Source organism: Entelurus aequoreus, linkage group LG07, assembly GCF_033978785.1.
Source record: "Entelurus aequoreus isolate RoL-2023_Sb linkage group LG07, RoL_Eaeq_v1.1, whole genome shotgun sequence".
NCBI lineage: Eukaryota > Metazoa > Chordata > Actinopteri > Syngnathiformes > Syngnathidae > Entelurus > Entelurus aequoreus.
In genome coordinates, this window is record NC_084737.1 from 32,656,822 (window position 1) to 32,675,221 (window position 18,400).

The 18,400-nt window shown below is 39.0% G+C and overlaps 1 protein-coding gene across 2 annotated transcripts in view; it reads left to right on the forward strand.

The window, feature by feature from the left end:
- The window catches only part of LOC133653685 (metabotropic glutamate receptor 4-like), a 448,987-nt gene that overhangs the window by 394,663 nt on the left and 35,924 nt on the right, over positions 1 to 18,400 (forward strand). For both annotated transcript variants that reach the window (XM_062053243.1, XM_062053244.1), the window contains one exon: positions 12,602 to 12,802. In XM_062053243.1, the coding sequence (XP_061909227.1) occupies positions 12,602 to 12,802 (201 nt within the window). The remainder of the gene's footprint in view (positions 1 to 12,601; positions 12,803 to 18,400) is intronic.

Consider the following 18,400-nt stretch of genomic DNA (forward strand, 5'->3'; position numbering starts at 1 on the left):
ATGTGTGTAAAGTGTTTTTAACTTTGAAAGAAAAGAAAACGACACACCGTGCAAATATTAATAATTCACATGGCTGCTTTGCCCCCAATGTTCTTGTATTTAGAGCCCCTGAGGCCAAATATGACGTTTGTGCCTTCAGATCTGCTTCTGTCACAGTCATATTACACTGTAAAAGAAGTAAAAAAAAAACATTCCGTGTACCATTGCCTCCATACTTATTGAACAATTACAAAACATGGACTTAACTTGCAATGCATTTAGAAAATTTAATGATGTAAAAAAAAAATTGAACAAAAGAGGTATTAATAATGCAGGACATTCTAAGACAAATCTGATATGCATGTTAATTTAACCAGTTCTTGTTCGTCATTTTTGTACTACAATCATTATCTGTGTTCTGAGAGGTCAGCTTTTAGTCAGGCACTTGTATTAAATGTAGTTTGTTTTATTCTATTTTTGTTTCCCCTAGATGAAAGGTTTTTTTTTTGTTACTGTTATAATTGTGTTCTACTGGGGGAACTGAAGCAATACGTTGGATTCTTAGTCATCTGTCTGCTGCTGCAGAGAGATGTTGTGCATAGAACACAGAGCACAGTTTTGTTTGGATCAGGTTTAGATATTTATTTTTATAGAAATACGTGACATCGCAAAATGGCCCAAAATTGTATTGATTGTTTCGATGTTTTTAATGTATATCAAGTATGTAACTGTGGTACCTGGTTTTTTGTAAGCCCCACATTTTAAATGATTCAAATAAATATTTTTCTGTTTTTCTACACTATCTCAGTTATCATATGGTCAAACATACTCTATATTGCCAAAAGTATTTGACCACCCATCCAAATAAGCGGGCCCCTTCCTCTTCCAACATGACTGTGCACCAGTGAACAAAGCAAGGTTCATAAAGATATGGATAGCAGAGTTTGGAGTGGATGAACTTGAATGGCCTGCACAGAGTCCTGACCTAAAACCCAATAGAATACCTGTGGGATGAATTAGAGCAGAGACTGAGAGCCAGGCCTTCTCGACCAACATCAGTGTGTGACCTCACCAATGCGCTTTTGGACCGTCAACCTGTCAACTTTGTAGACAGCCTTCCCAGAAGAGTTGAAGCTGTAGTAGCTGCAAAAGGTGGACCGACATCATATTGAACCCTATGGGTTAGGAATGGGATGGCACTTTAAGTTCATATGGGAGTCGAGGCAGGTGGCCAAATACTTTTGGCAATATAGTGTATGTCCGTTTGCCTGCGTATGTTGACTCAGTCTCTGATATTTTTTTATATTGAGTATGTCTGCGAAATAATCCACAATGGGGTCAAAGACAATTATGAGTGGCAGCATTTTGAGAAATAAGGTGAGAAAGACTATTTAATTCAAGACAAAATTACTGTGTAAAACTAAGTTTTCCCCTGCCCTCATCCCTCTTTGATCATTGTCAATTTTGCCAACAAGGGTCTTCAAAGTAAAAGAGATGTTAAATAATCATGTATGGTTATGGTTTAGTTTGTTTTCCCAACATACATACAATTACACTATGAGATGGGCAGAGTACCCAAAGAATGTACTTGAGTAAGAGCACCGTTACTTTCGAATAATATGACTCAAGTAAAAGTAAAAAGTAGTCATCAAAATAATTACTTGAATAGGAGTAAATATTCTGTGAAAAAACTATTGAATTATTGAGTAACTTGTGAGTAACTTCTGATTTATTTAATAGTGGTTCTTTAATGGTTTAATGGTTCTTGGATGACAATTGTAGTGTGTGTGTGTGTGTGTGTGTGTGTGTGTGTGTGTGTGGGTGTGTGTGTGTGTGTGTGTGTGTGTGTGTGTGTGTGTGTGTGTGTGTGTGTGTGTGTGTGTGTGTGCATGTAAAATGTAATACTCAGCCTGCTAATCATTCTGTAATTGAGGACTCGACCAGAACATGTTGTAAAAAAAATACACACTATTTTAGCCCCCCCAACAAATGTTCCTCAACTAATGTACTAGCATGTCTCTATATGCAAATATCACAGAATAACATTACAAAACATCTTTGACAAAGCATGATCGCAATTTCAGAGATTTTTATTTTGTTAATGTATGTAATGTCAAACCGGATGTATAGCGTGGAGCTTTTATTTTGAACCCGGAAAAGTTTGTGATTTGTTCGAGAAAGTGTCTTGGCATGTTTTGATCTTGGATCGACTGTTTGCAATTAAAAAAAGTCTCTTTTCGAATTCCTGCCGACCGTCTTTCATTTCTTTTGAGCTTGTATGTCATCTTACTTACTAAATCAGTAACATTAACATCTAAATGTTATGTTATCACTGAACCTTAACCGTAATCTGAACATGGAAGTGAAGCACCACCCACCTTTGAACGACGTGGGCAGCAGGCATTTGCTGCGGGGATGTCGCCTCTTTTCACGGTGAAAAATAGTCCGTTCTTGTCAGGAGAACAACTTGCCATGGCTTTGAACCTGATATTTCCATAAGGTGGCCTTTCCTTTGTCCATTTATGCTCGCTTGTGGCTCATCAGTAACAAGTGAACTGCAGCCAGGTTTCTCCCGCTACGGCACGGCCCAAGGGTCAAAAATGAAGCGTGTGCGTTAATTGCCCATTAAAAAAAATGGTGTCAATATTTAAATATATAGTTAAAGCGTTATTATCCCATTATCTTTGACAGCCCTAGTTTTGTGCTAATATCGTGTGTCTGTGTGTGTGTGTGTGTGTGTGTGTGTGTGTGTGTGTGTGTGTGTGTGTGTGTGTGTGTGTGTGTGTGTGTGTGTGTGTGTGTGTGTGCGTGTGTGTGTGTGTGTGTGTGTGTGTGTGTGTGTACAACGTACTAATTCGATTTATCTTATTTCCTTTGGAAAAATTTGTTTTGGTTTTTGCATTATAAGGTTTTCTTTTGAACAAATTACTAAAGCAAACCGAGGTACAACTGTAACTCACAAAAATAAATACAGCCTTCACATTTTAGCAACATACCCCGCCTTCCGCCCGATTGTAGCTGAGATAGGCTCCAGTGCCACCCGCGACCCTGAAGGGAATAAGCGGTAGAAAATGGATGGATGGACATTTTAGCAACAATTGTATTCTATCTTCTCAAGGAACAACCCCATGGAAATGAAATGTTGATAACACTTTTGAGCTGCTAGTATACGCTTGAATAACAGTATGTATTCACTGTTTATGTTCTTTGGCAGGTTCAGGTTAAACACACAGTTGAAGATAGAAATTGATGGGGTGGCTATTGAGCAGGTGCACAAAATCAAATTCCTTGGTGTAACAATTGACGACAAGCTCAGCTGGAAAGCACATAGTACACATGTAAAATACAAAGTAGCAAGAAGTATAGCAGTCATAAACAAAGCAAAGCAGGTTCTGGATCATAAGTCACTCCACACTATCTACTGTTCTTTAGTCTTGCCATACTTAAACTACTGTACTGAAGTCTGGGGTAACAATTACAAAAGTTCGTTACAGTCACTAATCATTTTACAAAAAAAGAGCAGTAAGGACCATTCACAAGGTCGGCTATCTGGAACAGACCAATGCACTATTTCTACAGTCTAAATTATTAAAATTCACCGACATTGTCTCATATCAAACAGCAATAACTATGTACAGGGCTATGAACCATTTGTTACCACTGAACATTCAAAACATGTTTAGTGAACGTGAGGGGGGGCATAGTTTGAGGAGAGAACTCAATTTTAAAATTCAGATGAGAAATTCCACCATGAAAAGTTTTCGCATTTCCATCACAGGTGTCAAGTTGTGGAACAATCTGAGCGAAGTACATAAGCAAAGTCCAAGCATCAATGTTTTTAAAAGAATGTACAAAAATATATTGTTCACAGGATATAGTGAACTGCACTAAGAGTCAGTGGGTTTGTATGTGTATGTATATGTATACTATGTATACACGCTGTTGTGTCACATTCATAGTTACTTGTTAAATGTGTGTTGTAGATATACATGTATGTATATATATATATATATATATATATATATATATATATATATATATATATATATATATATATATATATATATATATATATGTATATGTATTTATATGACATAACTTTTTTATATACTATTATTATTATTATTATTAAACATACAGTAAGTAATAAGAGGGGTGGGAGTACATAAGTTTTTACTTCTTCTCACTCCTTTTCGGATATGTTTACATTAATTTTTATTTTCATTTCTTGTTTCTTTTGCTTTTTATTATTACTATTATTATTATTATTATTATTGGTTTTGTTATTCATTCTTGAATGGCTTTTTTTGTTGTTTTTTTTCAAAATGTGTTGTTTTTGTTTTGTCTACATATTCGAAATAAACATGAAAATGAAAATGAAAATGAAACTGTACTCTCAAAACAAATATGCATAAGCATTATTGTGAACAATGTCTGAAGTGTGAATATTTAGTGTGACCTCCATTGTTGTCTAGCATTGCCTTAATCCTCCTGGCTATGGAACCACATCACATAGCTGGTGGATGTTGGACAACTTGTGCTCCTCCATCTATTGCTTGAGATAATTAATCACTTTCAGCTTCCGTAGCAAAGAGCTTGTCAACTTGTAAGTGTGTTTTCGGTCGTTATCATGGTGGAAAATTGCCCTGCGATCCAGTTTCCCAATGGAGGGTCACAGTACATATTGGAATTCATGTTTTCTTCAATGAACCGCAGCGCTCCAGCATTCATGACACTAACATCACAATGATTGACTGTAGGCAAGCCACAATTATCTTGGTACTCACTTGTGTTGCCAGATAATTTGACAATAATGACTGCTGTGTGATGAGTCCTTCTGAGTGGATAGTCAATCTATACTGCTACATGAGATATACACTGACTACTCTGAGGCATGTCCAGGTTGAAGCCCTGCTTCTGCCTACTTCTTTCAGAACACGTTGAAAAGAGAAACAGGAAATTGTGATGTATCATGTTGTAATTGGATGCATGTTTGAAATAAACTCAAACCATCAAGTACTATCCCCCCTACTATATATGAATGGTTAATGAAATTTGAAGAGTGTACTCACTTTTATAAAATGCTGTACTACCAACATAAAAGATCCAAAAGTAACCTTAAACTACAGTACTATCTAGGTCTCAATATGAGCAATATCAGTACCTCAAATTTTTCATGACCTTTCAGGCAAACATCTATAGCCAAAATTGGCTAAAGACACTAAAGCCTGGGAGATGTTCAGCACACTATAGGTCAAAAATAGTATCTAACAAAGTAATTCCAATCAGAAGTCTGACATATAACAAGCAAGCAATGTTAGCTGCTAAATGGTTTATTGGGGAGCATAAGCTTAACATCCCAGGTTACAAGGACTAATAACTACAAGGGAGGGCACAGGCTCAAATTCTCACTGGCAGATACAATAATTCAATAATTTCCTCTCCACAGACAGTTAACTGTTTCACACTTTTGAACCATACAATGTGATTCAGATTTACACAGTCATGAATCGCTGGTATAACATTGAATGTATCGGAAGTAAAGACAAATGTTCCACACTATATGATGTTTTTTGTCAGTTATGTTCAGTCCTAAAAGGCAAGGGTGGGCCATCAAACACATCAATTTGGACAATGGTCAAATTTCCTCCAAAATACAGAAAGTTAGCATTTGAATGTTTGCCATGCTTCAGTCGGTATTCGACATAAAAGGCTATTATATGGTAACTATTGTGTATTTTCTTAGTAGTCTTATCGAGGTTCTCCAACCTTGATTGATTGATTGAGACTTTTATTAGTAGGTTGCACAGTGAAGTACATATTCCGTACAATTGACCACTAAATGGTAACACCCGAATAAGTTTTTCAACTTGTTTAAGTCGGGGTCCACTTAAATTGATTCATGATACAGATATATACTATCATATATACTATCATCATAATACAGTCATCACACAAGATAATCACATTGAATTATTTACATTATTTACCATCAGGGGTGTGGGGGGGGGGGGGGGGTATGGACATCAAGTAGTGGACATACAGAGAGAGAGAGAGAGAGAGAGAGAGAGAGAGAGAGAGAGAGAGAGAGAGAGAGAGAGAGAGAGAGAGAGAGAGAGAGAGAGAGAGATCAGAAGGCATAAGAAAAAGTATCTGCATTTGATTGTTTACATTTGATTATTAGCAATCCGGGGAGGTTTTCTTTTCTTTTACTTTTTCCAAAATGAAAATGGCCAAAACCTACTCAATTTGGTAACATTCATTTTCATATCTTCTTTCAACCGAAACAAATTGAATAAGCTTTGTTTTGCCAATTTTAGAACATAAACAATATATTGCTATCCACAAATCACATTTAGTTTTAAAACTAGGGCTTTCAAAATTAACATGTTAACTCAGGTGATTAATCACAAAAAACTACAACATTAGTAATGTCTAGTTCCAAAATGAATCACGCAATTTATTTAAAAGTTTGGACACACCTTCTCATTCAATGCTTTTTCTTTATTTTCATGACTATTTACATTGTAGATTGTCACTTAAGCTATCAAAACTATGAATGAACACATGTGGAGTTATGTACTTAACAAAAAAAGGTGAAATAACTGAAAACATGTTTTATATTGTAGTTTCTTCAAAATAGCCACCCTTTGCTCTGATTACTGCTTTGCACACTCTTGGCATTCTCTCGATGAGCTTCAAGAGGTCACCTGAAATGGTTTTCACTTCACAGGTGTGTTTGAACCTCAACTTAAATACATGTGTAAATGTTTTAGCATTTTTATCCAATCCAATCGACTTTATTGATACAGCACATTTTAGAAAACAATACACGTTTCCAAAAGTGCTGCACAGGAGTTAAAGCACACATTTAGAAGTAGGACAAAAATAAAGAGAGTCAATTGTAAAAAACACTAGTGAAAAACATGTATTAAGAAAATCATATCATCATAGCAGACTAGGCAATTTATTCGAGGATGTCATGGTGGCCACGCCCTTGACCACGCCCCCACCACCACAGGTATCCTGGCAGTCTCAGGGAAACCCTGAACCTGTAATCATGGATAAAAAAAGGGGAAAATGCCTGAACAACTGTTTGATTTTAGATTATTCCCACAATTGAAAATAGTGTTAAGTTCTGTGTCACGCATTTATTTGATTTTCTCCAACGTATACAAACATATTGAAAGCCGTGAGTTATAGTTCTCTCATGTATGCATCACCAAAATAAAGTAGTTGATGTGTGGACATTTTCCCAAAGGAAAACCTTAAGTTGTAAGAGGGAATTGCAAGCTGTTACTGGTCTGTACAGCTGTTAGGTTTAAGGTTTAAGCACACTCACAATTCTATGGATTGGTGTTGACAGAAGCAGACAGTCAGAGAAAAAAAAAGTAATTTTCACAGCTTTACGCTTCAGTTCACAGCATGCTGCCATTTTTCTTGTTCCATTTTTGGATTGCTAGGAGGTGTGATCATTTGACAAAACCTGTATGGAGCAAACACACTTATATCTAACACCGGCATCAGCTTTCCTGAGACCTGGCATAAAAAAAAAAGGTTATGTGTTGTTTGTGGAGGTCAAAAAATCCACAGGGCGCCTTAAGTGCAGGAACATCCGAACACCTCTCAGAGTCCACTGACACCCTACCATCATTAAGGCCCCTTCTACACTAAGCCAGCTAAGGTTATCCAGGGTAAATCTCACCTAACCGTATCCGTGTCCACACACACACAATTGTCGTTTAAGACCCCCTAGCCCCCTCCGTCCGCCGGCGTAACGCGACCTAGTACGCATGCGCGGAAAAAAATCGGTGCGACATAGTTACCTCTGACCTGGAAGTGTATCCTTATCCTGTTTTTCAATTATTGCCACATTCCTTTTAACAGTAAACCTTGCTTGCCTCACCATCAGCAGCTGTTAGACTATTGTAGTGAATCACACCTGAGCCATCATACTTGAATCATATCTTTAATGGACGTGTGGAAGTAAACAATGAGATAAAGTACATTTTACAACAATCATAGATATCTGGTCAGGACACTGTGCTTGTAGGCTGAAATTGGTGATCGTACTTGACGGCCGCAACCACTTCATGGCTTCACAATAGTTATCAATTTAAGTGGACCCCGACTTAAAAAAGTTGAAAAACTTATTCGGGTGTTACCATTTAGTGGTCAATTGTACGGAATATGTACTTCACTGTGCAACCTACTAATAAAAGTCTCAATCAATCAATCAATGGAGTACAAAACTAGATGTTGAGTAACCACTCGACATACATCGCGGACAATAACTAGTAATAATCTGCTTTGCCAGTCCAAATGTATTCGCTGTTTTTCGTAGTCTGTCGTTGTTTCCCTTTCGACAAATGGACAAAGTTTTTTACTAAGTAGAATCACAGCTGACCTGGACATTTGAAAGTTCTCTTGCCGTTCAGCTGGCACCACACACTCATTAACAAACATATCCCACCAGGCTGCCGTTCTTCCAGGCCTTATCCAAAACTGTCGCTCAACCGTCTATGTTGCCGTCTGAGATGTGTTGTATCCGAAATAGCTGCAATCACACGTTTGCTTCTCTTAAGGTATTAATGTGTGATTTCCACACGGGCATGTCTGGATGACTCGCTTCCATCTTTCTGACATCACTTCCGGTGTGGGGTCTTTCTGGCATCACTTCCTCTCCGAACTCAGTTTGTAAACGATTAATGAGTCCATACAAAGCGGCGCACTTACCCGTGTAAAACATGTAGAGGGGAACCTTAAACGCTGGTTTAGTGTGGCTGAAACGGGGCTTAGGCTAAATAATTATTCGTTTAAGGGGTTATCCGGCTTAATGTAGACATAGCCTAAGGCTCACTTCGAATTATCTCTCCTCCCCCTCCCCTCTTCTACATACTTGACCGTCCTCCTTGGTTCTAGCATCTAATGCCATGGCGATGTATTGTAAATAGGCCCCTATGCATACGGACGTCGCTCAAGTCTCGCCACAACATCAACCCTCGCCGTTTGTCTGCAGTGACGTAAGGGAGATGCGGCAAATGTTTACTTTCAAGATGCCGTTGCACGCTATGTACGGCTTTGCTTGTGCTATTATTTTCTTTTGCCTGTCTCTATTAAGAAAAAAATTTAAAATCTGTTTCATTGTGTATTTCTGTTTGAAGCCACTATTTACTGTACGTGTAGTAGCAAAGGTTTTAAGTCTGACTAATACCACGGGTGTCATTATTATGAAAATCCTCAATCACGCTTATTACTTACATTTGAACGCTTCTCTGGGTTTCCGGTCTGCCATCTTTCTCCTCACACTCGATAGTGTAAGAAAGACTGCGAGCTCACTTAGTTTCGAGGGAGGTACTTCGCCTTTCCCTCGTACCGGACGTCGAACGCCTCTTGATTGACATGAACGGTGTGGTTTAGTTTGTTTTCCCAACAGAAATACAATTACACTATGAGATGGGTAGAGTACCCAAAGAATGTATTCAAGTAAGAGCACCGTTACTTTCGAATAATATGACTCAAGTAAAAGTAAAAAGTAGTCATCAAAATAATTACTTGAGTAGGAGTAAATATTCTGTGAAAAAACTATTGAATTATTTAGTAACTTGGGAGTAACTTCTGATTCATTTAGTAGTGGTTCTTTAATGGTTTAATGGTTCTTGGATGACAATTGTAGTGTGTGTGTGTGTGTGTGTGTGTGTGTGTGTGTGTGTGTGTGTGTGTGTGTGTGTGTGTGTGTGTATGTCTGTCTGTCTGTACACTCGATAGTGTTAGAAAGTCTGCAAGCTCACTTAGTTTCGAGGGAGGTACTTCGCCTTTCCCTCCTACATGAACACGCAAAACCAAGGAGGGAGGGCAAAAACAAGGGCAGAGGACGGGTATTCGAATTGAGCCTAAGTCACATAGAAGACACCTGGAGAAAGCTATTCAGAGAAAAAAGTGACCGAATGTGAGTCACAAAAACAATTAGATGCTCACATCTCTACTTGGCCTGTAACTAAAACAGGAAGCCCCACTGGCAATATTTAAGCTGGTAAACATTCACAGCCTTGTCACAAATATCAAATTGCCTCAGCAAAGTAAGGAACTAAGGGAGCAGCAAAACAATAACAGCGAGACAAGCCCAAGCTATTCAACTTTTAAAAGCGGGCTCCTGTTCAAATGAAGTGTTTTTGTCGAACTGAAGAATGGCACACACAGACATCTACAGAAAAAAAATTGCACATAAAGGCCTGACTTGCTTCCATGTAGATTTTTGTGTTGTGTCGCACACCATGTATTTATGTAGGCTTATGTAATGCAGCAGGTGTGAATAAGTGAAACGCTAACTTTAAATCATCATACACCATTGAAATGAAGTGAACTTTAATTTCCTCGTGCTGAGTCCTCGAAACAAGTGCAGGATTTTAACATGTAAAATGTTTTTAATAAGAAAAGCAACTTTCTGGATTACACATTTTGTATGAAAAACAAAATAGAATGTATTACAAACAACTACAGTAGTTTTGTGAAGTAGTGTATTAATACTGTACAGCGTTTACCTTGGAGAGGGAAACACAGTAAGGCAGTTAAAAAAGGCGATGGCGGCAAAAATGAGCACACCATGAAAAAATACAATGCAAACCAAAATACCAAAATTAGGACACTAGTCGACGTCGGACCCACTGTAGATGAAGCTTGCGTCGTACTGACTGGAGAAGCTGGTGCCGTTGAACCGAGTGGAGAAGCTGGTGGGGTCTGATCCACAAGAGGAGCTGGTGGCGTGGGATCCACTGGAGGAGCTGGTGGCATCGGATCCACTGGTCAAGCCGGTGGCATGGGAACCACTGGAGGCAAGAATGGCAGTGGCACTGGTGGAGCAGACGTCGGCGTTGGGGCCACTGGAAGCCTGGCTAAACATAGCGGTGGTGGCGGCTTGGCTGGATATAGAGCTGGCAGCGGCCCCCTTGTAGGAGGAGGCATCCTTGCAAGACAAAACACTGTAGGAAGAGGCGGCATTACTGGACAAAGAACAAGAAATTGTGGTCTTGCAGGACAAAGAACTGGTGGTGGCAGTCTGGGTGGATGAAGCTGTGCCTCCCCAGTCTCACAGTTGCCAGTGCCCCCCTACACCCCCCCAACCCACCCACCCACCAGAAAGAGCGCTTGTGTCTGCTGCACTGGTCATTGTGCTGGTCTGTGAAAGGAAGTCTGTGTGGGTGTGAAGTCATTAGAGCGCGCCAGTGGTGAGACGTCATCGCACTGTGGTGGCTCTTTGCACTGGGCAACAGCCAACAAAGTAAAATGCTTGGCAAAATTAAGAATGATCGCCTCGACACAGGGGAGGAATTGCTGGAGTCTGCACGAGGACCGCAGCTACGTCCACTCTCACACTGAAAGGAGTTAAGCAGTGGCTAGGACGTGGGGTTGGGGTGGGCGTGGGGGTATATGTGCATGTCTATGTCTAGCAGTCCATGAGCTGCGTGTGTTTTATGTTTATAGGCCTGGAGTTACTAAGAAAAGGGGAGGGTGCAGAGCGGCTATCACTGTGCTGGACTCACTGGGATGTTTACCCACGGCCTGGCCAAGGCCATTTTCATAGGGAGTCGAATTGTATATTACAATTGTTGTTGTTTCGGGCAAGCAGACACATACCAATTGGTTTTCTGATTTTAACCCTCTGTTCTTTTTCTCAAATCGATCAATATTTGCATTTCGGAAAACCTCTCCAAGATGTAATGCAGTTTGCGATTCAATTCTGACATCACCGCAGTCTGTGTGCCCCCACAGTTTTATCCGTTCTGTCCATCGCGACGGGCAGCCTTTTGGCTCCTTGAACGGCTGCCATTGTCTTCCAAATTTGTCAAAACACCAAAGCAATGCTAAATCCAATCAGCATGTGCCCTATTATCAAAGTTCCAAATAAATAAATATCTTCCACGTCCTCGACGGAAAGCACTGTAAACAATAATATACAAACGTTTGTATAGTCAAATAAATCCATTGATCAATCTACAATTTGTGTAAAGAAAGAAAATAAAACAGCACAATGTCTATCGCGAGCATTAACCATATTCTAAAGTTTGACCTCTGTCTGAACTCACTGTTGCTAAAACTAAGTCAAACTGTACCAGAATTCCTCTGTGCGCTTGCAGGTTATGCTCCAATAAAAAGATTAGGCTGCTAATTGAAACCTCGATGGTGGATTGACACATTTTCAAAGCAGTGAAACAAGCTCAGCCAAGATTAATATACACTTGTCATATCTAATTATGTTAATACTGAAGAATGATGAGGCTTGTCTTGCACTGTCCTCCACTCCTGGATCACCACTCCATCACTTGCATGTCCTGTTGATTAATAAATGGGAACTGGAACATGACTTTGTGGAGATAAACGATGCACATAAAACAACATATGAGGTGTGACAGGAAGAATATTGTAGAATTGATATTAATAAATACTAGACTTTATTTTTAAGGTTCAATAATTGGAATTGGAACCTGTGAATTTTTTGATCATTAAATGGAGGACATCAAGTCGACTTAATAGCATACACACAATTCATTTCTCATTTGACATGAATGCAAAAATAAATGTTTGCTGTTTTTGTGTGATATATTTCTAAAATGTTCCCTTTTAGATCATGAGAGGATTGGCAAAGATTCCTCCTATGAACAAGAAGGAAAGGTCCAGTTTGTGATTGACGCGGTTTACGCCATGGCTCACGCTCTGCACAACATGCACAAAGACCTGTGCCCGGGGAAAGTTGGCCTCTGCCCCAAGATGGACACCATCAATGGCACGCTGCTGCTCAAATACATTCGAAATGTCAACTTCTCAGGTGTGTACTATTGTCCTATTTTGGGGGTCCACCGACATGCCCAAGCATAGGGTGTGTGTGTGTGTCTGTGTCTGTGTGCATTTGTGCGTGTGTGTGTGTGTGTGTGTGTGTGTGTGTGTGTGAGTGCGTATGTGTGTGTGTGTGTGTGTGTGTGGGTGTGTGTGTGTGTGTGTGTGTGTGTGTGTGTGTGAGTGCGTATGTGTGTGTGTGTGTGTGTGTGTGTGTGTGTGTGTGAGTGCGTATGTGTGTGTGTGTGTGTGTGTGTGTGTGGGTGTGTGCGTGTGTGTGTGTGTGGGTGGGTGTGTGCGTGCGTGCATGCTGGTCTTCAATTATCAGGCTGCTCAACAGAAATTACAGTGAGCAAGAACAAGAGGCTGGGACCCATAGGACGTTCGACAATTAACAGCAGTAGAGTGTTTTCTTATCTTGTCACCATTGAACAGCCGAAACAGTCCTTCGAGTGCATTTTCTGCTAGGTTATAATTATACATGATGAGAAAAGGAGTAGCAGGCAGCAAGAAAAGAAAACAAGCACCAGCAGATTTTTTTTTTACATAGTCTGTATGCACGTAAACTTAAACTAATTGAGTTTGTAGAAAGTTTGTTAATGTAATTACATACAGCAATGACTACATTAGGGTTTCAATGGGGTGGAGGGCGGGGAATAAATGTATGCAAATAGTTTCTCTGAGAACTTTAGCTGGGGAATGAATGTGAATTAAAAATAATTTGCTTTATTTCCAACAAGTACTTATTTTAACTAATATAATGATTATGATCAACACCTTATGTTTGGTTTCCAGAGCACACAGACGAGATTTTAGTTTAGAAGGAACAGTTGTTGGTCTTTAATGTTGCTGGAAACCTTTTATTTTGGCTAAAAAGGGTTGACACAACAGTCCTGTTTGCAGCAGTAACCTCTTCATCCATGGTGGATGTAGAACGGAAACTCAAAGGGTCTCATCTTCAATGTCAAAACATTGTTTACCTGTGCCTGAGCAGGCTTATTACTATGTAAGCGGGTCACTCCTCATTTGTGTAAAATATACAAATAGTACTTCTAAATATATAGTCTGGATTCCAAATGGCTTCTATTGCAATATATGGTGGAACATTTTACCAGACACTGAAGTAAAGCAAAAGTAACACTCTTGAACAAGGGTATCCAACCTTTTTTCTTTTGAGAGCTAATTTTACAGAATAAAAATGGCAGATATAATAATTTTTGTAATGTTTTTTTTTAATAGCTAATTCAGCTTCCATCCATTTTCTACCGTACAAAAGACATTGTTTATCTGTTGCTTATATTTTAGAATGCATGTACTTCAGTGCAGGGTTTTTTTTATAACTATTTGAGCTACTTTGACAAAAAGAAAATATGTTGGGTTTTATAAAAATAAAAACAATCAAAATAATTTTTGAAGCGCTTTTCTTTTCTTTTTTTTGTCCTGTCCAGCTTCTCAGGCAAATCATATTGTTGATGTAGATGCCCATATCGGCTGTACACATTTACTTTACAAAAGAGGAGTGTGGGATACTTCTCTTGTTGCCTTATTTGTATTTGACTTCATTAAATGTATTTATATTATTATTTGGTGCAGCCGGGCCAGAGCAGGAGGGGATAGAAAGAGGAAAAAAGGAAGACAGAGGGGGACATTTTTGGTACAATAGGGGGATAAGACAGACAGACAAAAACAACAACAGCAAACACAACAAAAACAACAACAACAACAATAGAACAACATCAGCAGATACGATATGTGATAGTAATACGAAATATGATAGTAAAAGTGATAGCAAAGAAGCAGTTGGTGAAATAAATAATAATACAGAAATGACAATGAACATTATTACACTACAAATGGAGCAATACAAATAGAAATAGCACTATTGATAATGAATAATAACAATAATTAACCGCTATTATCAACAATACAATTGTTCAAATGTAACAGTACATATATGTAATGATAACTTGAAATACAAAATAAAGCAGATAAATGGAGGGGAAGAAAGAGAAGCCAGCTATATTAACCTTGTAGATTGTTATAGTAACAATAGGTTAAACTTTGTCAGTGTGCTGTGTGTTACCCAGTTTAAGCACTTTTCTAAAAACTCTAATACTTTGTAATAACAAAAAATGCATATACAAAAAGCAATAAATACAGAAAATATCAGTCATTAACTTAAAAACAGAATACAACAAGGCATCGAATAAAATAAAAGCATTACGGTTTAAAAGCCTGTTTAAATCAAGCTACTGGTTGGAGACCCCTGCTCGAGAACACATTCTGGTTATGGGAATAAATATGTTTCATATGTTCTTCTGTTTGTGACACTCTGTTACTGGGAGTCTTGGCAGCAGTAAAACCCTTTAGGTATAATAACAAATTTAGAAAAAATCAATGTTGCACATTACTGGAATACTGTATCCTGCTTTGCTTTGATACGCTCTAATGAAATGGTAATATAAAAGCTCTGTAGGAAAACAAGACAGGGACGTTACATGATCTTGATGAATTCTGGGAATTGTCCATAGGCACTGGTGCTGACTGAAGGAAATAAGAAACCGAGCTACTAACCAAGATTAAGTTCATACGTATTGGTGCACAATCTTGGAATAGTAAATCCAACATGAGAGCAGCGATCCCGAGTTATATGTGGGATAATTGCTGAAGTACTTGGAGAAATTAATGTGAAGATATTTGATTTTATGAGCTTATTTTGTACAGCGATTCCTTATAATGGCATTAAGTCACAGCTCCCATTTGTGCTGTAACAGCTGTACTTTACAGTTGTTAACTCGGAGGAGTTTGATTTTACTTGGTTGTAACGGGGTGAAGCACACAGGATCACAGAAGCATTTCCAGAATGTCATCGTGATTGGCTCAGACTTTACTGGAGAAAATCAAAGAGATTTAATTGAAGAGGTTATACATTTATGTTGGGTCATAAATAACTTGTCATGTTTGAAGTTGATAATTTCTGCGTACAAACTAATTAATTTAAAAACATTAAAAAAACACATGAAAAAAAATAATCTACCAAAGACTTAATGTGTCATGGTTTATGACCATTCCAAATTGGAAATACATTGATACAATATTATTGGTATTTTTTGAGTCCATTCATGTGACAGTGTTTCTTTATTTTGTGAATTTGTGACGGATTACTTCATTTTCAAACAAATTGTTTCCACTTCAGGCATCTATGCAAACAGCCACTTTTCATTGTACAATTTATAATTAACAGTTTCCCCACAACATTTGTCACCAACATGAGGTTTTATGCTTTATGACTAGTTTTATTAAATGGAGAAGAAGAGTATTGCATTTTGACAACATTTAATTTTGTTCATCCTGGAAATAATTATCCCATTATAATGATATTCCACAGTTGTAAAATCAGCTGAGTGTAAATGTTAAAACCTATTAATATCATGCAAATATGTTTTTTTTCCTGCCATTGATCCAAAATTGATCCAACTGCATTTGTATGACATTTTTAGTTTTTTAAATTAAATATCAGTAATTCTAATGTGCTTTTACACACTTAGTAAAACCATACCATGCTTTTTATGCTTGGTTAAGACCTACAAGGGAAATAGATGTGTGTTCTTGTCTCACATAGATGTTAGGGAAGGATACTGAATCCAGCACATTTTTGGCATTGGCCCAATCCGTATTCACGTCAAAATCAACGGTGCCATTTGGACTCGGGAAGAAGGTGGGGTACACCCTGGAGACATGCACCCGGGGATAGGTTGATTGGCAACACGAAATTGGCCCTGTTGTGTGAATGTGAGTGTGAATGTTTGTCTGTCTTCCGTGTCATATTGGGTTGGAATTGGGGGTTAAATCACCACAAATGATTCCCGGGCGTGGCCACTGCTGCTGCTCACTGCTACTGCTCACTGCTGCTGGTCACTGCTCCCCTCGCCTCCCAGGGGGTGAACAAGGGGATGGGTCAAATGCAGAGAACAAAATTCACCACGTCTAGTGTGTGTGTGACAATCATTGGTACTTTAACTTCAACTACATATAAAATTACATTGAGCCAAATTACTGAAAAGAGAAAGCTGGTTAAAAAGACTGATGGCAGTGAGTGATGGCTTTGAAAAATCAATCAATCAATCAATCAATGTTTATTTATATAGCCCTAAATCACAAGTGTCTCAAAGGGCTGTACAAGCCACAACGACATCCTCGGTACAGAGCCCACATACGGGCAAGGAAAACTCACCCCAGTGGGACGTCAATGTGAATGACTATGAGAAACCTTGGAGAGGACCGCATATGTGGGTAACCCCCCCTCTAGGGGAGACCGAAAGCAATGGATGTCGAGTGGGTCTGACATAATATTGTGAAAGTCCAACACATCAGCGAAAGTCCAGTCCATAGTGGGGCCAGCAGGAACCATCCCGAGCGGAGACGGGTCAGCAGCGTAGAGATGTCCCCATCCGATGGACAGGCTAGCGGTCCACCCCGGGTTGGGAGCAGAGTAGAAAAGAAAAGAAAAGAAACGGCAGATCAACTGGTCTAAAAAGGGAGTCTATTTGAAGGCTAGAGTATACAAATGAGTTTTAAGATGAGACTTAAATGCTTCTACTGAGGTAGCATCTCTAACTTTTACCGGGAGGGCATTCCATAGTATTGGAGCCCGAATAGAAAACGCTCTATAGCCCGCAGACTTTTTTTGGGCTCTGGGAATCACTAATAAGCCGGAGTTCTTTGAACGCAGATTTCTTGCCGGGACATATGGTACAATACAATCGGCAAGATAGGCAGGAGCTTGACCATGTAGTATTTTATACGTAAGTTGTAAAACCTTAAAGTCGCATCTTAGGTGCACAGGAAGCCAGTGCAAGTGAGCCAGTATAGGCGTAATATGATCAAACTTTCTTGTTTTTGTCAAAAGTCTAGCAGCCGCATTTTGTACCATCTGTAATCTTTTAATGCTAGACATAGGGAGGCCCGAAAATAAAACGTTACAGTAATCGAGACGAGATGTAACGAACGCATGGATAATGATCTCAGCGTCGCTTGTGGACAAAATGGAACAAATTTTAGCGATATTACGGAGATGAAAGAAGGCCGTTTTAGTAACACTCTTAATGTGTGACTCAAACGAGAGAGTTGGGTCGAAGATAATACCCAGATTCTTTACCGAGTCGCCTTGTTTAATTGTTTGGTTGTCAAATGTTAAGGTGGTATTATTAAATAGATGTCGGTGTTGAGCAGGACCGATAATCAGCATTTCCGTTTTCTTAGCGTTGAGTTGCAAAAAGTTAGCGGACATCCATTGTTTAATTTCATTAAGACACGCCTCCAGCTGACTACAATCCGGCGTGTTGGTCAGCTTTAGGAGCATGTAGAGTTGAGTGTCATCAGCATAACAGTGAAAGCTAACACCGTATTTGCGTATGATGTCACCTAGCGACAGCATGTAAATACTAAAGAGTGCAGGGCCAAGAACCGAACCCTGGGGAACTCCGCACGTTACCTTAACATAGTCCGAGGTCACATTGTTATGGGAGACACACTGCATCCTGTCAGTAAGATAAGAGTAAACCAAGACAAGGCTAAGTCTGTCATCCCA